The sequence below is a fragment of the Cherax quadricarinatus genome, chromosome 9 (assembly GCF_038502225.1).
Source record: "Cherax quadricarinatus isolate ZL_2023a chromosome 9, ASM3850222v1, whole genome shotgun sequence".
Classification (NCBI taxonomy): Eukaryota; Metazoa; Arthropoda; class Malacostraca; order Decapoda; family Parastacidae; genus Cherax; species Cherax quadricarinatus.
In genome coordinates, this window is record NC_091300.1 from 55,402,681 (window position 1) to 55,425,530 (window position 22,850).

At 43.5% G+C, this 22,850-nt stretch overlaps 1 protein-coding gene across 1 annotated transcript in view; it reads right to left on the reverse strand.

Annotated features, from left to right (window-relative positions):
* The window catches only part of LOC138852454 (probable glutamate receptor), a 234,986-nt gene that overhangs the window by 179,190 nt on the left and 32,946 nt on the right, over positions 1-22,850 (reverse strand). The window contains exon 5 of the mRNA XM_070083128.1: positions 5,128-5,218. Within this exon, the coding sequence (XP_069939229.1) occupies positions 5,128-5,218 (91 nt within the window). The remainder of the gene's footprint in view (positions 1-5,127; positions 5,219-22,850) is intronic.

Genomic DNA, 22,850 nt, shown 5'->3' on the forward strand with positions numbered 1-22,850 from the left:
TCGTAGCTACTATTGTTTGTCTTGTGGGGTCTGTGCCTCCTGGTCCCTTTTAGATGGTATGCAGGGCAGTCGATGTTGTAACACTGCTTCTGGAGGACCGAGGAGTGGCACATTTTTGGGTGAAAGAAAGTACAGGAAGAAGAACGACACACTCCTTTAGACAGGAGATCGCTACATTTTTTGGGATGTTCAAAGTTGCATGTCCCATTTTTTTCCCTGTTATTACATGCTTACAGATGCCCCAAGCATAATATTTGCACAAATTCACCTTTGGTTAAGAACTGTTGGGAGGTGCGTTGTCAATTTCTGCAGGTTCTGGGACTGCACTATAATCCTCAGTATCCAAGCCAGGGCCACCCCGTCCTGGATTCCATCTACTTTCCCCAGTAGAGGAAGAAGGAGGAGACTCCTCTCCAACATCTGTACTGTGGGCCACGGTCTTGTGCAATGATGGTTGTATATTTACGGTTCTAGATGGTTGTATATTTACTGTTTTTGTGGTGGTTTTGGTAGTGTCCCTAGGAGAGTCTGGGCTGGCAGTAAGGCTGGGGGCTGGGTCTGGGTCAGCACTGGGGCTGGGGGCTGAGCCTGGGCCAGCAGCTGGGCCTGGGCCTGGGCCAGCACCAGCACTGTGGGTATTAGTGCTATGACTGGGGGAGCCTGGGCCAGCACCAGCACTGTGGGTATTAGTGCTATGACTGGGGGATGGGTCTGGCTTAGCACCATGTGGGTGACTAGATATCTGTTGTGGTATGGGCATTCTGCATTTTTTGATACACTATCTCTTGCTCCCATGTTTTATATATTTTTGGTAGACTATCCAAGAGGTCATCCTTGTTTTCTTGATTATTTTTATCATTTATTACTCTCCTTAGTACCTTTCTGATACCTGCCCAAAGTTCTACATCTTTATCGCACAACCAGAAGCACCTTGCTAATTCGAGGTCATTTTTTGAGGCTGTATTTAGTCTAGTACAAGAGATATGGTGTTTGGAAGAGCATAAATTGCATGTGATTCTGGATTTCCTTCCAAGGATTTTTTTACATGTCCCACAGATATGCTGTGCTGACATCCTGTCTGTATCCTACTACACTCTGTATGCCATGGAAGAAAACTGATTTCCACTTTACCTTTCTCTTGCTGGTGCCAGTAATATGCAAGATGTATTAATATGAACCAAGTTTGCAGTATGTGGGTGGTGGTGTAGGGTGGGTGGTGGGTATAGGGTGGGTGGTGGGTGTAGGGTGGGTGGTGGGTATAGGGTGGGTGGTGGGTGTAGGGTGGGTGTGAGCCGGGCAGGACTTACCCACACTGCCACACTTCACTATTATTTTTATTACTATTATTATTATTATTATTTAAATTCCTTTTATGTAGTGCTGTACACTGTTTATCTCAAGGATATACACTGTATTCTTTCAAAATACACTTTTCACTGCGCTATACTGGGATCATTGTTTTATTATTCACACAGCAGCTAGGCCTATGCTAACTTTCCCCTACACTTCTAAGGAAAAGATTATTTCCTGTTTAGTAGAGGTAACGGTTGTATGCTCAATTTATGTATGCTGTGATTCCCTGCACCTCAATGCTACCACCACTTGTTTCATCTCTTATGACTATAATAGTTACTTATCCGTTATTAACACTTCACTGGACCTCTGGCAATAGTTCGCTAGTGCCAGTCGCTTGTAAGATATTCCCCTATCTACACTATATATTGTACGCTATACTGGGGGATAATTAAGATTACTCTTATCTACAATTTAGTTCACTATGTCACTGCACATATATATCCTTGTCACTCACTATATTACTTATAGATAGATCAATATTTGTTTATGAATGCAGTTTGAAAAAAAAGCACGGAAACTGAGTGTCAAGTACTCCCCTGCCAGTGTCAACATTGCAAGACCTTTTGAAATTGCCACAGAGATTGGAAATCATTTTGTCAGTATCTCTCAATGGCTCCATCCATGCCCTCATTTCTTTCTTTCTCTTTCTTCTAGCAGAAACAAATCTTATAATGTGCCTAATGAACTAGAGTCTATACTTACCACTTGCTGATCGTCGACAGCTGGTCTGATGGCATTCATATTCGTATGCTTCATTATTTACATCCGTCAGCCCTTGCAGTCCTCTTATGTCTTTTTAATCTTATTTGGTCGCAACAGGTTCTTCCCCAGCAATGGAAAACTGCCGTTGTTCTGCCTTCTCGTACACCAGGTACTTCGGGCCATGATGCCTCACACTATGGTCCCATTGTTCTTACCAGTGGAGTTTGGAACGTCTAGTATATAGACGTTCGGTGCTGTATTTAGAGACACACAATAGTCTCTCCACTAGACAATTTGGTTTTCGTAAGGGCCGTTCCACTACTGACTCCTTCCTCTGCTTAGATATATATGTTCTCATGACTCACGAAATCGCAATGACACGATTGCAAACAAACCATACCACGGGCGGGATTTGAACCCGCGGTCAGAGAGTCTCAAAACTCCAGACCGTCGCGTTAGCCACTGGACCAGCTAGCCACAATAAGATTCGTCCAACTAGGTATATTTCTACACCATAGGAAGGTTAGCATAGGCACCACTGTGACCACAAATGCAAGTTTTTACAAACGAATCTCCAGCTAGCGTGACAGTCTGGAGTTTTGAGACTCTCTGACCGCGGGTTCAAATCCCGCCCGTGATAAGGTTTGTTTGCATTCGTGTCATTAGGATTTCGTGAGTCATGTTAACGGCTTTGAGGGGACTTGAGCTAGAGTTCGTCACGGCCACGCTAGCTGGAGATTCGCCTGTAAAAACTTGCATTTGTGGTCACAGTGGTGCCTATGCTAACCTTCCTATGGTGTAGAAATATACCTAGTTGGACGAATCTTATTGTGGCTAGCTGGTCCAGTGGCTAACGCGACGGGCTGGAGTTTTGAAACTCTCTGACTGCGGGTTCAAATCCCGCCCGTGGTATGGTTTATATCTATGTTCCTATTGTTAGTAACCACGTTAGTAACCACTCGGTTATAGCAGTCTTTTTTGATCTTGAAAAGGCATGACACTACTTGGAGATACAACATTTTGGCCCAACCTCATTAATCAGGCCTCCGAGCCAGTCTCTCACTTTTTCTTGTAAACTTCTAATCTGAGAATCATGTCTGTGTTCGGGTTAATATTTCGCTTTTCCTGGACTTTGTCTAAGCTGAAGGTGTACCTAAGGGATGTGTACTTAGCCCCACTTTTTTTCTACTAGCTGTAAATGATCTGGCCTCCGTTCTCCCATCTAATATTTGGTCATCACTTTATGTCGATGACTATGGTATAGCTTGTGCAGGCGCTGATTGTCGCCTAGTAGCAGCATCACCTCAGTATGCTGTCAGTCGTGTTTCCCATTGGACCACTGCACACTGGTTTAAATTTTCTGGAGCTAAAATGAACCAAATCACTTTCCCCAGACGTTCTGTTGTCTCTGATGCTCCGTTGTATTTGCATGGCTTCCGTATATCTGAAAGTGATACAGATTTCTCTGCCACCTGTTTGATCGCCGGCTGTCCTGGAAACTTCACATTACCTCTCTGAAAGCAATTTCTCATAACTGGCTGAACCTTCTTAAAACCCTCGCTCAACTTTCATGGGGAACGGATCGTCAAACTCTTGGATGGCATTGATCCCTAATTTTACCGAAACTAGACTATAGCGACCAGAAACATTGTTCAGCTTCTCTCGCAGCTCATACTAAACTTGATCCCATCCACCATCAGGGATTACCTTTATGTCTAGATACTTGTCGCTCCTCTTCTGTCGAGAGCCTATATACAGAGGCATACATTCCATCCTTTAACTTTCGCAGTGATGCCCATTTCCTCCGTTATTTTGTCTACTCTCATGAAATTTACGATCCTTCTACATCTACTTTAGTAAGAAACGTTAGTAGAAGTCCATTATTTGTTCACCGCCCCTGTTTACTCCATTTCTTTTTTCCTCATCTTCACTCGCTCTTTACTTCTCTTCACTTGCCACATAAGCTTTTTCTTTTTCCTTGGGAGGTTCCGACAGTACATGTCTGTTCTTCCTCTCTGCCGTGCACGAAACTTAAATATCTACAGTTGCGTCTCATAAATACCTACAGTTGCGTCTCATGAGAAATAATGAGGGTTGCGAGGTCTTCAGTTGAAAAGTGTTAGGACTGAAAATGGCTGTGAGATCAGCTCTTGGCTCATATAAGAAATGAAGAGAATTGAGTGTTAAGTTGATCTGTGTAAAGGTAACTGTTAAGTCTTCTGTCGATCCGTGTGAAAAGAATTTTGTCCCAGGATGCGACCCACACCAGTCGCCTAACACCCATGTACCCATTTTACTGAAGGGTTAACATGGACAGCAGGTGCCTTGAGGAAGCACGCCATAATGATTCAAGCTTTGCCGGGGAATTGGAAACCTGTACTGCTTGAGTGTGCTAGCGATCTTGCTATGGTCGTCTGTTGACCTGTGTGTAGAGAACTGACGTCGTCTGATGAACAGTTTGTAGAGAACCGAGGTCGTCTATAGATAAGTAAAGACAGAATTGTGGTGGTCTTCTGTTCAGTGTGAAGAGAGTTCAGATCAGCCCTTAACACACATGTCAAGCCTTGACGTGATGGGATACAACAGCAGCCCACACCAGGTTACCATTCTGTCAGCCAAGAGAAGGAAACTGAGGCTACAGTAGGCACAGGCCCACCTACGTTGGACAGTTGAAGACTGGAAAAACGTCACCTGGTCTGACAAATCAAATTTTTTGCTGTGGCATGCAGATGGTAGGGTCAGAATTTGGTATACGCCTTTGGGATGAGGTGGAACATAAGATTCACAACATGAATGTTCAGCCGACTAAATCTCCAGCAATTGCTTGATGCTGTCCTGTCAACATAGATAAGATCTCTAATGGATGTTTCCATCACCTTGTTGAATCAATACCTCAAAGAATTCAGATTGTTCTATGGTCAAAGGGGAAACCCTTCCCAGGACTCGAATCATGTACCTATTTAAGTAACCGCTGTGTGTATATTCTTAGTTTATTTTAATCCCTATTTTAGGGATTAAAGTAAATGAAAGTTTATTTATTTAAGTAAGTTTCTACCACACTGCACTTACCTCTCTTATTACCATACCCACCATACCGGACCAGGACCCATTGGTAAGTTTAGCGCCAAAGATCCTATCAGGAGGCCGGACATTGCTGTACCTGATAGATATATGTTTTGATATTAACACTAACACACACACTCACCCAAAAGAGAGAAAATGGTTTCACAAACGTTTACCAGAAAGGTTCAGAGATGGCAAACTTTGTCTGACAATCCTGTTACATTTCCATGACTTAGTATTAGAAGTGAGACAGTAAAGAGAAGGATGAGTGGACTGTATTTTCTTCCGCTGCAAGAAAACATTTCATTCAATGTAATTAAAGAAACTGGCGCAGGCATGAGTTGCAGATAATTCACAGGATAGACAGAGGAAGGCTACTTGAGAGACAGGAAATAGATTTCCCGGGAAGCAGATGGAAGTTAACGAGACAGATGAGCCAAAGGAATGTTAAGAAGTATTTCTTCAGATCCTGACCTAGACGAAGAAAGGGTGCAGACAGGTTCGATAAACAGTTGCAACATCATGTACGATAGTGCTCATGACTCTTTAAGGGAGTAAGCATGGCAAGCTACAGGTTGAGAGGAGAGGACACGAGCTACGATTAAAGCCTGTAACCACATAAAAGTGAGTACATGTAAGTGGATACAAACACACACACACACACACACACACACACACACATACACACACACAGAAGGACTCAAACCACGACACCCCCAAGGCAACTGAAAAATCTAAACCAACAATCACACGCCGATCCCTCTGTTCCCACCCCCAGCACCACGAACCCTACCTCTACAGAAACCCCCTATGGGGGCTCTTCCTCCATCTCCAATGCAACCTCCCACAGCCCCCCACCAGGGCTCCAGCTCTCCCAACCCCAGTATTCCCCCAGGACCACAGTTACAGTATTGGAACAGAAGTAGAAGGTTTGGTACACAAATGCGGATGGATTAACGAATAAATATGAGGAGTGGCAAGAAAGAATCAATGAGAAGTCCCCAGACATCATAGCAGTTACAGAAACAAAACTCACTGAGTGTGAAGGCTTACTCAGCTTTGTAATAACTTCAGACAGTATTACCAAAGCTGGCTCCTCCTCAGGAAAATTAATGAATAGAAAACGAAATAATAATTAACAAAGATAAACACTTTATTATTTATTAAAGCAAACATTGAACAATAAAACATGACAGGTATATCCTATTTGAAAGAAAAATGAAAAATAAAATGAATAAAATAACATTTGAACTCAACGCTAATATATATATTGGGGTGTCTGGTGTTGGTGACACTTCGTGTTGTTGAAATCTTAGCCGTTGCTGATGTGGGGGGCGGGTCACAGGTGTTGGTGAGCACCATCGGCTAGTTCTTCACAGAGTCTCGCCGTGAGCATTCTATCCCAATGACAGGAAAGCAGGTTCTTTACCGCTGCAATGATGTGGGGTTACGTCCTGCAATTTCATACAGGTGCACAGGTAATTAAATCCAATATGGGACGTCTCCAGGACGTTAGTCCGTCTCCGTCAGTTCTTCTCGTTGATTGACAGGTGACCCTGTCATCCAAGCTGAAAAGATAGACAGGTTATCCACTGCTTAAATAATCACTCTCCATGATAAGTACAATACCTAAAAGACGTGGTAATTATTACAACAGTCAACTTAGAGCAAGGCTGAAAAGACTAAGTTTATTATTGGTCCAAAGTGAAGCTTTCAACCAATAAATCCACTAGAATACAAGGCAGGCATGTACTTACAGTAGTGTTGGGAGCTGTGAGTCGAGTGATTTACTGTTTGACCAGAGCCCCACACGTCACCTTTCGGGGGGGGGGGGGGGAAGAGGGAGGGGAAGGGATAGTGGGAGCTAGACTGACCCTACGTTAACAAGCAGCCGGCAATCAAACTATCTCTTTAGGGGTGGGGGAGAAAAGGCGGCAATAGCGGGAGCTGGACTTACCCTACCTTAACAAGTAGCCGGCAATGAAACTATTGTTACTATATATTCCCTCGCTACTCCTATCTATTGAACTTTTCCCTCACACTCCCCCATACCAAGACTTATAGTCAAGGAGTATAAGAAGAATAGGCCAGGAAAAAGTTCTAACATGTGGAAGTCGTGTAAGGCAACAAATCTTCTACTGACTGTCACGACTTAACCAGTCAGAGAAATAATTGGATGAACCATTGACATACACAATATGGAACTTAAAAGCCTGGAGTGCCAATGTCCACCTCAAGAGGCGACTGTAGGTTCTCTTAAAAGTTTCTGGGTATATCAAAGGTTTGTGGTCCGTTTCTAAAATGAATTCTTTTCCCAGCAAATAAAATTTAAGTTTGGAGATACCCCACACAAGGGCTAAACATTCCTTTTCTATAGTGGAGTATCTCGTTTCTGCGGGAAGGAGTTTCCGGTTTAGGAAGCATACAGGGAAGGGAGTACCATCATGGTATTGTAGTAGCACTGCACCTAAGCCAGTATTGGAGGCATTAGTTCTCAAACAAAATGTTTTATTAATATCTAGAATCTTAAGTATAGATTCTTTCGAAAAGATGCTTTTAATCTCATTAAACTTTTCCCGAGCTACGTCGGAAAGTTCAAGAGGTTCCTTCACAGACTTTTTAAGGAAGTCGGATAAGATGCCTGTAAGATCAGTAAGGTTCGGGATAAACCGTGCATAAAAATTTACAGAACCAAGAAAGCTACGCATGAGCTTCTTGGTTTTGGGGAATTTAAATTCTAATAAAGCTTTGATTTTACTGGGGAGAGGCTGCAGAGAGTTATTAGAAAGTATCAGTCCAAGATATCTAATCTTGTTATACCCAAGGAAGCATTTCTTCGGCTTGGCAGTGAGGCCATGTGAGCTTAACCTACGCAAAACTGATGTTAATGTTTGGATATGTTCGCCCCACGTAGATGTCATTAGGTAAATGTTATCAAAATAAACTGAAACATTTGGCATATTACCCAAGACCTTTCTCATCAGTCTCACGTAGGTAGCACAGGCAGTTACCAAACCGAAGGGCATAGTTCTATATTGCATCAGTTCTTGGTGTGTAGGAAAAGCGGTGTACTGCTTAGAAGAAGGATCTAACATTACTTGATGATATGCCTGCGCAATATCAATCTCTGAAAAGAAGGAAGCGTCATAAAATTTGTGTAGATCGCTATCTATTAAGGGCATAGGCTCAGCATCCCACCGAGTTATAGCATTAAGGTCTCTGAAGTCAATAGCAAGTCTATATGAATTATCCTCCTTCTTAACCATGACTACTGGTGAACAATATGAAGATACGGAAGGTTCAATAATATTTAGTTTTAATAATTTGTCTACCTCTTGGTCAAATGCATCCCTAAGGTGAACTGGAACTGGGTATCATTTTCGTTTGATAGGATTGTCCGTCACTAGGTCAATCTTATGGACTACCGTGGAGGTAACACCTGGAATATCAGTAAAGACGTCTGAAAAGTTACTCACACATTGAAGTAGTTCATGTCTCTTATGGTCATCCAAAGATTCATTAATATTAATGTTGGTTGTGCCCGAGTGGTCAAGAGTCACCAAGTCATGTAGTTCTTCATCATAGTCTGAGTTAGAGGTGTCAATTACGCCCACCTTACATTCTTCATTTGATGTATCAAGTTCGTATGGAAAAACTAAGTCAAAGTTATTAAGGCAGTTAACCGAATTTCTTCTGTGATATTTCTTAAGGATGTTTATATGATAAAGCTTAGGTTTCCCCTTGACTTCTATGAGGTAGTCAACTTTCCCACAAATTTTTAATACCTTATATGGACCTTTCCATGCTACTAATAATTTATTTGACTTGATAGGCAAAAGTACAAGAACTTCATCCCCTACTTTAAAACTTCTCCTCTGACTTTTGGAATCAAAATAGGTTTTGAATTGATCCATTGACAAGCTTAAGTTTTTCGAAACTATGTCAGAGGTCTCCTCAAGTTTGGATCTAAGGTCAAGGAGAAACTGATAAGAAGACTGAACCTCAGCATTTACCTTCTCATTAGTCCATAAGTCATGAAAGATGGACAGTGGACCTCTGGCCTGTCTACCATAGAGAAGTTCAAAAAGTGAAAACCCCAAAGAGTCACTGGGAACTTCCCTCATGGCAAACAAAGCACAGGGTAGGTAACGATGCCACTCCTTAGGTTTAAGGGAGCAAAGTTTCCTTAAAATGGACTTGAGAATCGAATGCTGGCGCTCAATCCTCCAATTACAGCTGGGATGATAGGGTGTTGTGAAGAGAGGCTTCACTCCTAGAAGTTGGTAGAGATGTTGCATTAAGTCAGATGTGAATTGTGTCCCACGGTCAGACAAAATTTCTCTAGGGATGCCCACTCTGGAGAAGATGGACAAAAGGGCTTCAGCCACCTCTGTTAATATATATCTATGTCCCCCAGATGAAAGTGGAGATAAAGGACAAACGATGTCAATAGCTACTCTTTCAAATGGTACCGTAAAGATAGGCATTTTGACCATAGGTACTCGCCTGGTACCTCGGGAGGAAGACAGTTGGCAAACTTTACACGATCTACAATAGGTAGTGACATCTGAGGACATTTTTGGCCTAAAATAGGTTTCCCTAATTTTATTTAAGGTTTTACGATGCGAGAAATGTCCGGCCACTAGCAGGTCATGAGCCATTTTAAGAACAGTCTCTCTGCATTGACTTGGAACAACTAAGATGGAATAGTCTGTCTCATCTGAATTTAATTTGAATACTGACTTGTACAAGATACCTTTTATATATTCAAATTTATATGAAAAGTTTTTCCTTTGGATAACTTGATTTTGTTTAGCGGCATTATGGCAATTATGAAGAGAAGGGCAATTTCGTTGTAAATTGACAAAAGAGTCCTTTGATATATCTAAAGGCTTGAAGTCAGGGAAAATCAAAGGATGGACAGAAGGAGAAGCCTGCGCTTTGGTCTGAGCCCTAGTCAAGACATTTATGGTATCGGAGGTGATACCTTCACTTTCATCTAACAAGTGAACCGGTGATTCTACTACCTCGCTTTCGAGAGTAGCATCATTGGTTTTTAATCCCACATGAATCTCACGAGACATTGTCTCATCTGAGCTTTCGAGGGGCTTCTCTGACTTTACAGGAAGAGGATCTGAAACACTTATGTCCATCTTTGGCGATGAAAGGTCAACCTCAGAAGGAAGAATGGCACCTTTTACATTACCTATTAGTACGGAGCAAGAAGTGATGGGAGCTAGTACGGCTTCAGACCAACCTGTGAACCATTTAGACCTAATGTAACAACGGATGGTAGGAAAAGTGTCTGAACGGCCCAAACAGTCTGAAAGTATAGCAGAGGAATGAGTTTCTTTAAGATTAGGGAACAGCTTATCAGAAATTTCTCCACAAGTGCATCCAGTGTCTCGTAAAATGGTAGATACATTAAGTCCATTAACTGTTCCTGAACAGAAGGGTGCTTGGTCATTACAGTCTTTAAAACATCTTCCAACTTTTTGGACCTTCTTAGAAGGACAATCTGGACGTTTATGTCCCTTAACACCACACAAATGACAAACAGGAATAAAAGAAGTCATTTTACTTTCCACTAGAGGCTTTGATTTCTTAAGGTCTGATGAACCCTTGTCCTTAGGGTTCGATCCCTTTAGGTCTTTATAGGAATTGTGAGCCTCAGCATACAGGTCAGCAGCCTCAGCAACTTCCTCAGCTTTAATCAGGTTACGTTCTCTAATGAATGTTCGTATCTGGTGAGGAAGAGCTGTCAGGAACTGGTCAGCAACCATGAAGTCTCTAAGAGATTCATAACTGTGATCAATTCCTGAACTCTCTATCCAAAAGTCGAACCAACGAAAGAGTGTTACCTGTTACTGTTGAAAGTTCTGGCCAGGCTGTAAGGTGGCATACCTGAAATCTTTCCTGTAAGAATTAGTGGTTTTTTGATATGCTTTAAGGATTGCCTTCTTCAGTAGGTTATAATTACATATGATATCGTGCGACAAAGTTGCATAAATATTCAAAGCTGTACCAGAAAATAACATTCCTAACCTGGTAGCCCAGGTGTCAGCAGGCCATTCACAGAGGGTATCGGTATTTTCAAACCTGATAATGTATGAAGTTATGTCTTACCCCTCTGTGAAGGGAGGTAAATTAGGTGTTGGAATATGTGCACTAGCTGCACATTGTTCCATTACTCCTTCATCTAATTGCTGTTGTGAGAAAGTTAACTTCTTATTCTATAATTCAAGGCGAGTTTGTTCGAGCTCGCGATCCTTTTCTCTCTCCCTTAACTCATATTCTCTGTCCTTTGCTCTTTCCTCAAGTTCCCTTAATTTAACCTGTTCCTCACGTATCTTAGCTTGTTCCTCACGTACTCTAGCTCTCTCCTCACGATCAAGTCTATCACGCTCCTTTTTGTCTTCTCTCTCTCTTTCTAACTGTCTTTCTTGGATTTCTCTCTCAATTCTCTCTCTCTCCTTTTTCTCTTCTCTTTCGATTCTCTCTCTCTCCTTTTCTTCTTCTCTTTCCCTTTCTAACTGTCTTTCTTCTCTCTCAATTCTCTCTCTTTCAAGTCTTTCCTGGATCTTAACACTAATGAAAGATTCTAAATTTTTCCCTGTTATTCCTAACTTACTTTCAGCATTCATCCAAAACTGGTATTCATCCATACTTGCAAGAATAACTTAAACTATCAGGGGAAATGAAACGGGTATTAAAGAAAATGGAGGGTTCAATTCCTGCTCTGCTCAAACTGTAAATAAACCAGAGGGTTCGATCCCTACTTCAGTTAAACAATATGCATTAATTAAAACGAAGTCTTCTATGCTGGCTCCGAGCAAACAGTAAGTAGAATGGGGTCACTTGACCATCCAGTCTTCTCACCAACAAATCAAGAGTGCCCTATGACAGTTCCCTTGATATAATAAAGAGCTCAATGAAACAAATTGTCACTGGAAAATCTCGGGTACCTAGAGTCTAATCCTCCAAAGTGTTTCAAGCTCACAAGAAAGGTGGCAGAATTAACTATTATATCCTGCCTGACTTGACTTACAATAAATTGAGACTATAACAATCACCAAATCTTTTAAATACCTGTACAGTAGTCCTACCATGGAGAATGATTACTCATGGCTGGTGGTAACCGTCTGTGGTATGCAGCGTTGAAGTTCCAATGGTAGATTCGAGATGGAGTTGAATCTTGATTCAGTAGAGTTGATCCTGGTAGGGTCGCCACTTGTGAAGGCTTACTCAGCTCTGTAATAACTTCAGACAGTATTACCAAAGCTGGCTCCTCCTCAGGAAAATTAATGAATAGAAAACGAAATAATAATTAACAAAGATAAACACTTTATTATTTATTAAAGCAAACATTGAACAATAAAACATGACAGGTATATCCTATTTGAAAGAAAAATGAAAAATGAAATGAATAAAATAACATTTGAACTCAACGCTAATATATATATTGGGGTGTCTGGTGTTGGTGACACTTCGTGTTGTTGAAATCTTAGCCGTTGCTGATGTGGGGGGCGGGTCGCAGGTGTTGGTGACCACCATCGGCTAGTTCTTCACAGAGTCTAGCCGTGAGTATTCTATCCCAATGACAGGAAAGCAGGTTCTTTACCGCTGCAATGATGTGGGGTTACGTCCTGCAATTTCATACAGGTGCACAGGTAATTAAATCCAATATGGGACGTCTCCAGGACGTTAGTCCGTCTCCGTCAGTTCTTCTCGTTGATTGACAGGTGACCCTGTCATCCAAGCTGAAAAGATAGACAGGTTACCCACTGCTTAAATAATCACTCTCCATGATAAGTACAATACTTAAAAGACGTGGTGATTATTACAACAGTCAACTTAGAGCAAGGCTGAAAAGACTAAGTTTATTATTGGTCCAAAGTGAAGCTTTCAACCAATAAATCCACTAGAATACAAGGCAGGCATGTACTTACAGTAGTGTTGGGAGCTGTGAGTCGAGTGATTTACTGTTTGACCAGAGCCCCACACGTCACCTTTCGGGGGGGGGGAAGAGGGAGGGGAAGGGATAGTGGGAGCTAGACTGACCCTACGTTAACAAGCAGCCAGCAATCAAACTATCACTTTAGGGGTGGGGGAGAAAAGGCGGGAATAGCGGGAGCTTGACTTACCCTACCTTAACAAGTAGCCGGCAATGAAACTATTGTTACTATATATTCCCTCGCTACTCCTATCTATTGAACTTTTCCCTCACACTGAGACAATAACAGATGCAATCTTCCCACCAGGATATCAGATCATGAGGAAAGATAGAAGGGGCAGAGGGGGAGCAGGGGTTGCTCTGCTCGTTAAAAAACGATGGAAATTCGAGAAAATGGGAGGCATAGACGAGACAGGAGAAAGGGACTACATAGTAGGTACACTTCAGTCTGGGGAGCACAAGGTGGTCATTGGAGTGATGTATAACCCGCCAAAGAACTGCAGGAGGCCAAGAGAGTAATATGAAGAGAGCAACAGAGCAATGGTGGACACACTTGCTGAGGTGGCAAGAAGAGATCACTCGAGCAGAGCAAAGTTGCTGGTTATGGGTGATTTCAACCACAGGGAGATTGACTGGGAAAACCTGGAGCCACATGGGGGTCCCGAAACATGGAGAGCCAAGATGTTGGATGTGGTGCTGGAAAACCTCATGCACCAACATGTTAACGGCACTACCAGAGTGAGAGAGGAGGACAAACCAGCAAGATTGGACCTTGTGTTCACCCTGACCAGTTCAGACATTAGGGACATCGCATATTAGAGTCTCCTAGGAGCTAATGACCACGTGGTTCTGTGCAAGTGGAGAGAGTAACAGGAGTTGAATGGGAAAAGCCAGACTATAAAAGAGGGGACTACAAAGGTTTGAGGAACTTCCTGCAGGAGGCTCCGTGGGACAGAGAACTGTCAGGAAAGCCAGTAAATGAAATGATGGAATATGTAACAACAAAATGCAAGGAGACAGTGGAACGGTTTATTCCCAAGGGCAACAGAAACAATGGGAAGACCAGAACAAGCCCCTGGTTTACTCGACGGTGTAAGGAGGCAAAAACTAAGTGCAATAGAGAATGGAAAAAATACAGAAGGCAGAGAACACATGAAAATAGGGAGATTATTCGCAGAGCCAGGAACGAGTATGCACAGGTAAGGAGGGAGGCCCAGCGACAGTATGAAAATAACAGAGCATCGAAAGTCAAGACTGACCCGAAACTGTTGTATAGCCACATCAGGAGGAAGACAACAGTCAAAGACCAGGTGATGAGACTGAGGACAGAAGGTGGAGAACTCACGAGAAATGATCAGGAGATATGTGAGGAGCTAAACAGGAGATTTAAGGAAGTTTTTACAGTAAAGACAGGAAGGGCTCTGGGAAGACAGCACAGAAGGGAACATCAAGAAGGAATATACCAACAAGTGTTGGATGACATACGAACAACTGAGGAGGAGATGCAGAAGCTGCTAAGTGACCTTGATACCTCAAAGGCGATGGGACCGGACAACATCTCCCCGTGGGTCCTTAGAGAAGGAACAGAGATGCTGTGCATGCCTCTAACCACAATCTTCAACACATCCCTTGAAACTGGGCAACTACCTGAGATATGGAAGACGGCAAATGTAGTTCCCATATTTAAGAAAGGAGACAGAAACGAGGCACTAAACTACAGACCTGTACCTCTGACATGTATAGTATGCAAAGTCATGGAGAAGATTATCAGGAGGAGAGTGGTGGAACACCTGGAATGGAATAAGATTATAAATGAAAACCATCTTGGATTCATGGAAGTCAAATCCTGTGTCACAAACCTTCTGGAGTTTTATGACAAGGTAACAGAAGTAAGACACGAGAGAGAGGGGTGGGCTGATTGCATTTTCCTGGACTGCAGGAAGGCCTTTAACACAGTTCCTCACAAGAGATTAGTGCAGAAGCTGGAGGATCAGGCGCATATAACAGGGAGGGCACTGCAATTGATCAGGGAATACCTGACAGGGAGACAACAATGAGTCATGGTACGTGAAGAGGTATCACAGTGGGCGCCTGTGACGAGCGGGGTCCCACAGGGGTCAGTTCTAGGACCAGTGCTATTTTTGATATATGCGAACGACATGATGGAAGGAATATACTCTGAGGTGTACCTATTCGCTGATGATGTGGAGCTGATGAGAAGAATTAAATCGGATGAGGATGAGGATGAGGCAGGACTACAAAGAGACCTTGACAGACTGGACTCCTGGTCCAGAAACTGGCTTCTCGAATTCAACCCTGCCAAATGCAAAGTCATGAAGATTGGGAAGGGGCACAGAAGACCGCAGACAGAGTATAGGCTAGGTGGACAAAGACTACAGACCTCACTCAGGGAGAAAGATCTTGGTGTGACCATAACACCGAGCACGTCACTGCTGCAGCATACGGGCGCCTGGCAAACCTGAGAATAGCGCTATGATACCTTAATAAGGAATCGTTCAAGACACTGTACACTGTGTATGTTAGGCCCATACTGGAGTATGCAGCACCAGTCTGGAACCCACACCTAGTCAAGCACGTCAAGAAGTTAGAGAAAGTACAAAGGTTTGCAACAAGGCAAGTTCCAAAGCTCAGGGAAATATCGTACGGGGAAAGGTTGAGGGAAATCGGACTGACGACACTGGAGGACAGAAGGGTCAGGGGAGACATGATAACGACATACAAGATACTGCGGGGAATAGACAAGGTGGACAGACAGGATGTTCCAGAGAGGGGACACAGAAACAAGGGGTTACAACTGGAAGCTGAAGACTCAGACGAGTCACAGGGACGTTAGGAAGTATTTCTTAGGTCACAGTCGCAAGTGAAGTAGTGGAGGCAGGAACCATACAGTTTTAAGAAGAGGTAAGAAGAGGACCTAGTAGCGATCAGTGAAGAGGCGGGGCCAGGAGCTGAGTTTCGACCCCTGGAACCAGAATTAGGTGAGTACACACACACACACACACACACACACACACACACACACACACACACACCTGTTAGAGACCTAGAGGCACCTGCTGCCAAAAATCTACAAATAGTCAACTTACAAGGACAAATGAAGCCAAAGTCAGAAAGTTAAGTGTAAGTCAAGTTGGTACGTGAGTGATCTGGGAGGCAGCATATAGCAAGTGCAGAAAGATAAATAAGTAAACGGAAGAAACTGAAAACAAAATATAAGTATCGGTGAGGGTTGGCACTAGGCCTCTAGGAAGTGGTACTGTCATAGTCAGGGTGTGTGTCACAAATAAGGTAAGAAGTGAAGTTACGAGCAGTAAAGTGTAAACATTGAGGGGCATGTGACAGAGACCACGTCTCTGTCAGACGCATGTAATATTCATCTAGTTGGGGTTGCATGGGATTGCAATAGCACCAGTCTCTGCATGCTGGAAACTAAGTGTCACACACTCCTCGAGTTATCAGATCTAGAGTAAAAATCATTTACTCGTACTGAACAGCAGTTATTGAGGTGTAGGTGAGGTGTAGGCAGAGATGACGCTTAGCTAGTGAGGGGATCCATCAGTACATGCACAAACATGCACAAACAAGTACCCACATACACACAAACACACACACACACATACACACACACGTGTGTGTTTCTTCAGGCACTTGTAAAAGAGAGACTAGACTTAGTATCATTAACAGGTAGATGGGTCAGGGAGGAATAGGCGAGGAGGGTTTTTCTGAGCACATTCTCACTCACACACACACACACACTAGGCAGCTAGGAGTCTATGAAGTAGGAATTCTAGGCAGAAGGATAAATATAGAAGGAACTAGTATGTAGGCGGCTCGGTCAGCATCAGATCAAAGTCAGTAGTGAATCACATGTTCATGACAACCGTGCAAAGATTATGAGCTCTCAAACACACGCATAACATGCACACACACGTCTACACATGACTCAAACCCTAAACTAACACTCACACATGCACACATGTACATAGACACACACACGCACACACACACTGGGCCAGGAGCTCGGACTCGACCCCCGCAACCTCAACTAGGTGAGTACATGCATACAGACGAAGGCTAAGGAAGGAGGAGGGACAACAAGAAATGACCGTGAAGTATGTTAGGAGCTCAACAAGACGTTCAAAGTGTTCACAGAGGAGACAGAAGGGGCTCCAGAAAGACGGAGAGGTGGGGTACACCACCAAGTGCTGGACACAGTGCACACAACCGAGGAAGAAGTGAAGAGGCTTCTGAGTGAGCTAGATACCTCAAAGGCAATGGGGCCGGATAACAGCTCTCCATGGGTCCTGAGAGAGGCAGCAGAGGCACTATGTGTACCCCTAACAACAATATTCAATACATCTATCGAAACAGGGAGATTGCCTGAGGCATGGAAGACAGCAAATGTAGTCCCAATATTTAAAAAAGGAGACAGACATGAAGCACTAAACTACAGACCAGTGTCACTGACATGCATAGTATGCAAAGTCATGGAGAAGATTATCAGGAGAAGAGTGGTGGAACGCCTACAAAGGAATGATCTCATCAACAGCAGCCAACATGGTTTCAGGGACGGGAAATCCTGTGTCACAAACCTACTGAGTTCTATGACAGGGTGACAGCCGTCAGACAAGAGAAAGAGGGTTGGGTGGATTGCATTTTCTTGGACTGTAAGACGGCGTTTGACACAGTTCCACACAAGAGATTAGCGCAAAAACTGGAGGACCAAGCAGGGATAACAGGGAAGGCACTACAATGGATCAGGGAATACTTGTCAGGAAGACAGCAGCGAGTCGTGGTACGTGGCGAGGTGTCAGAATGGGCGCCTGTGACCAGCGGGGTCCCACAGGGGTCAGTCATTGGACCAATACTGTTTCTGGTATTTGTGAATGACATGACGGAAGGAATAGATTCCGAAGTGTCCCTGTTTGCAGATGACGTGAAGTTGATGAGAAGAATTCATTCGATTGAAGACCAGGCAGAACTACAAAGGGATGTGGACAGGTTGCAGACCTGGTCCAGCAATTGGCTCCTGGAGTTCAACCCCACCAAGTGCAAAGTCATGAAGATTGGGGAAGGGCAAAGAAGACCACAGACGGAGTACAGTCTAGGGGGCCAGAGACTACAAACCTCACTCAAGGAAAAAGATCTTAGGGGTGAGTATAACACCAGGCACATCTCCTGAAGCACACATCAATCAAATAACTGATGCAGCATATGGGCGCCTAGCAAACCTCAGAACAGCATTCCGACATCTTAATAAGAAATCGTTCAGGACCCTGTACACCGTGTACGTTAGGCCCATATTGGAGTATGCGGCACCAGTTTGGAACCCACACCTAGCCAAGCACGTAAAGAAACTAGAGAAAGTACAAAGGTTTGCAACAAGACTAGTCCCAGAGCTAAGGGGTATGTCCTACGAGGAGAGGTTAAGGGAAATCGATCTGACGACACTGGAGGACAGGAGAGATAGGGGAGACATGATAACGACATACAAAATACTGAGAGGAATTGACAAGGTGGACAGAGACAGAATGTACCAGAGATGGGACACAGCAACAAGGGGACACAATTGGAAGTTGAAGACACAGATGAATCACAGGGATGTTAGGAAGTATTTCTTCAGTCACAGAGTAGTCAGGAAGTGGAATAGTTTGGGAAGCGATGTAGTGGAGGCATGATCCATACAAAGCTTTAAGCAGAGGTATGATAAAGCTCACGGTTCAGGGAGAGTGACCTAGTAGCGACGAGTGAAGAGGCGGGACCAGGAGCTTGGACTCGACCCCTGCAACCTCAACTAGGTGAGTACAACTAGGTGAGGTGAGTACGCAGGCCAATTGACACCTCATTGTGACATGACAGCACTTACCCACTTGTTTCCCTGCACTCCCTACACTTCCCTACTCTCTCTCTCTCTCTCTCTCTCTCTCTCTCTCTCTCTTTCTTTGCACAGGGTTTGACAAGGTTAGGTTAAGGATCCCTAGCTTTGTTGAAAAGCTATTTACAGGTTAAGGATTCCTAACTTTGTTGGCAAGCTAAGAGTTGTTACCAACATCAGCTCATTTGAAAACATTTTTATTATGAAACTCAAGTATTTTTATTATGAGACATACAAGTAGGGAACAGGATGAAGTTGGAGCCATCTGTGGGCCAGCATTTTCATTTGATCAACTGACTTTATCTCGTTGACATCATTATGCTGTATGAATGTTTTCCATACTCGAGTCATCCTGGGTATATATGATCTCAGATGGAGTGATGTTCTGGAGAAGGGTACAGCCAGAGTGAAGTTCCTGCTTTCTGCCCGTCTTGTGGCATAAAAGCTTGTTTCACGCTGTCCTCGAAGTGGATCCAAGTGTGGTACTTTGACAATATTGGCCTTGTACATAACAGTAAGGCCACCCAGCTGTTTCATATTTCTCAGTTCCTCTTCTAAGCACTGTTTCTTAGCTTCTGCTACTATGACTTGTTGCTCCCACTTCCTGCTCTCTGTAGCTATCCCTTGGTTCTCGGCCTTCTTCTTGGGTAACCCATTGTACCTCAGAAGGAAGCTTGTGTATTTACAGAGTGGGTGTTTGTGTGAGGATAGGTGTTGTAGGGAGGAGAAGAGGAAGGGTGATACGGCAGGGGGAGAAGAATATGTGGTGGGGGGCGTCAGTGAGAGATTTGGGGGTACAAAGGGGTATAGGGAGGGAGGAGAAAGGGTGTGTGGGAAAGGCTAGGGGGAGAGAGAGGGGGGAAAAAGAAGACGGGGTAGAAGTTAGATGGGATGGGACGTGAGGATGAAGAGAGAGGGAGAGGGAGAGAGAGAGAGAGAGAGAAAGAGAGAGAAAGAGAGAGAGAGAGAGAGAGAGAGAGAGAGAGAGAGAGAGAGAGAGAGAGAGAGAGAGAGAGAGAGAGAGAGAGTGAGAGAGAGAGAGAGAGAGAGAGAGAGGGAGGGAGGGAGGGAGGGAGGGAGACAACGAGAGGGATAGAGAGAGAGAGAGAGAGAGAGAGAAAGTGATAGTATGGGAGACAGGAGTGTAAGAGGGAGGAGAGAGGGGAGGGGTCAGTGTGTGTGTACTCACGTGTGGTTGTTGTGGTCGATTCACAGCTCCTGGTCCCCCTCTTTGCTTCTCTTGTGTGTGTGTACTCACCTAGTTGTGGTTGCAGGGGTCGATTCACAACTCCTGGCCCCGCCTCTTCACTGGTCGCTATTAGGTCACTCTTCCTGCTCCATGAGCTTTATCATATCTTTTCTTAAAACTATGTATGGATCCTGCCTCCACTACATCACTTTCCAGACTATTCCACTTCCTGACAACTCTGTGATTGAAGAAATACTTCCTAACATCCCTATGATTCATCTGAGTCTTCAACTTCCAACTGTGACCCCTTGTTGCTATGTCTCATCTCTGGAACATCCTGTCTCTGCCCACCGTGTCGATTCCTCTCAGTATTTTACATGTCGTTATCATATCCTCCTACCTCTTCTGTCCTCCAGTGTCGTCAGGTTGATTTCCTTTAAACATTTCTATGTCACAAAACTTACCTTTTTAAAAGCTGGTCAGTCTTAGAGAAATTTTTGGATTGATTTTAGGTGCAATAAGCACAGTTGGTTCTTTGGACAAAACTGGAAAAAATAAATACTATCCCATATGACAGCCTTGAAGCTTTCCATGCTCATAAAATGATAATGCAACTTCTGAGCGTGTGTAAACTTAATGACCTTGTTTGTTTTAGGATATTGGTCTCTTTGAATGGTTTGAACTAAGTTTGGACTTTAAATATCTTAGAGTTTCTATAACAACGTTGGATATTGGCTTTCCATTATGATTTCCATTAAATCTTCAACAGTAATATTTAACTGCATTATCAACTTATACCGCACTCTGTACTATTCCAATCATGTGCACTGAGACGCACGGGACTGAGATTGTGGAATACGGACTCGCCTTCCTGGGATTGTGGAATACAGACTCTCCTGGGATTGTGGAATACGGACTCGCCTTCCTGGGATTGTGGAATACGTACTCACCTTCCTGGGATTGTGGAATACGGACTCGCCTTTCTGGGATAGAGGAATACGGACTCGCCTTCCTGGGATTGTGGAATGCGGACTCACCTTCCCGGGATTATGGAATACGGACTCACCTTCCCGGGACTGTGGAATACAGACTCGCCTTCCTGGGATTGTGGAATACAGACTCTCCTGGGATTGTGGAATACGGACTCGCCTTCCTGGGATAGTGGAATACGTACTCACCTTCCTGGGATTGTGGAATACGGACTCGCCTTTCTGGGATAGAGGAATACGGACTCGCCTTCCTGGGATTGTGGAATGCGGACTCACCTTCCTGGGATTATGGAATACGGACTCACCTTCCCGGGACTGTGGAATACAGATTCGCCTTCCTGGGATTGTGGATCACGGACTCACCTTCCTGGGATTGTGGAATACGGACTCGCCTTCCTGGGATTGTGGAATACGGACTCACCTTCCTGGGATTGTGGAATACGGACTCACCTTCCTGGGATTGTGGAATACGGACTCACCTTCCTGGGATTGTGGATCACGGACTCACCTTCCTGGGATTGTGGAATACGGACTCACTCTCCTGGAATTGTGGAATACGGACTCACTTTCCTGGAATTGTGGAATACGGACTCACCTTCCTGGGATTGTGGAATACGGACTCACTCTCCTGGAATTGTGGAATACGGACTCACTTTCCTGGAATTGTGGAATACGGACTCACCTTCCTGGGATTGTGCAGTGACCCAAATTCAAGTTAAATTTAGCCAATAATGTAATTTCAAGTATTAGAATACTGGATGTTATTTTTTATTTTGTTTTTTCAAAATTTTTTATCGAATTTTAAAAAACTTTATACTGCGTATTGGAAATATGTAGTTTGATTCAGTTTAATAATAGAGACAAGCTGCTCCGGTTCTGTCCTATAGTTTTAGATTTCGAATTTTCAGTTATTGTAAAAAATAATGTTGTCTCCAGTTTTCGAAAAGAAAAAAAAAAAAAAAAAAAAAAAAAAAAAAATAGCAGGTTTCAAGTTAATTATAACGGAAAGTTGTTCAGACATATATTTTATAAGTAACTGATTTCTGATTGTTTTCATCTGGTTGCTAAATATGAAGAGATATTCAGAAATTTAGTGTTTTCCTTCCTGATGATTCCCAAATTTGCGTGAGAGTGTCAGTCATCGAAGACGCTGCAAACCTCTGAGAGGACATCAACCAAATCTTTAAATGGGTCGAAGAAAACAATATGAAGTTCAATGATGACAGACTTCAATTACGTCTCTACTGAAAACTCGAGGAAATCAAATCTGCATCAGAGTATAAAACAAACTCCAACCCTATAATAGAGTGGAAAACTAATGTGAAGGACCTGGGAGTGATAATGTCAGAGATTCTCACTCTCAAAGTTCACAACAATGATTCTACCAAATCTGCTAGAAAAATGATAGGATTGATAATGAGAACCTTCAGAACTAGAGATGCCAAACCCATGATGATTTCCTTCAAATCGCTTGTTCTCTTTAGGCCGGAATTTTGCTGTGCACTAACGACTCCTTTCAAGGCAGGCGAAAATGCAGACATTGCGAATATACAGAGACGTTTCACGGCACGGTATGATAAAGCACCTAAATTACCGGGAACCGATGAAGTCTCATGATTTGTACTCCCTGGAACACAAGCGAGAAAGATACATGATAATATGCACTTGGAAAATCCAGGAGGGACTAGTCTCAAATCTGCA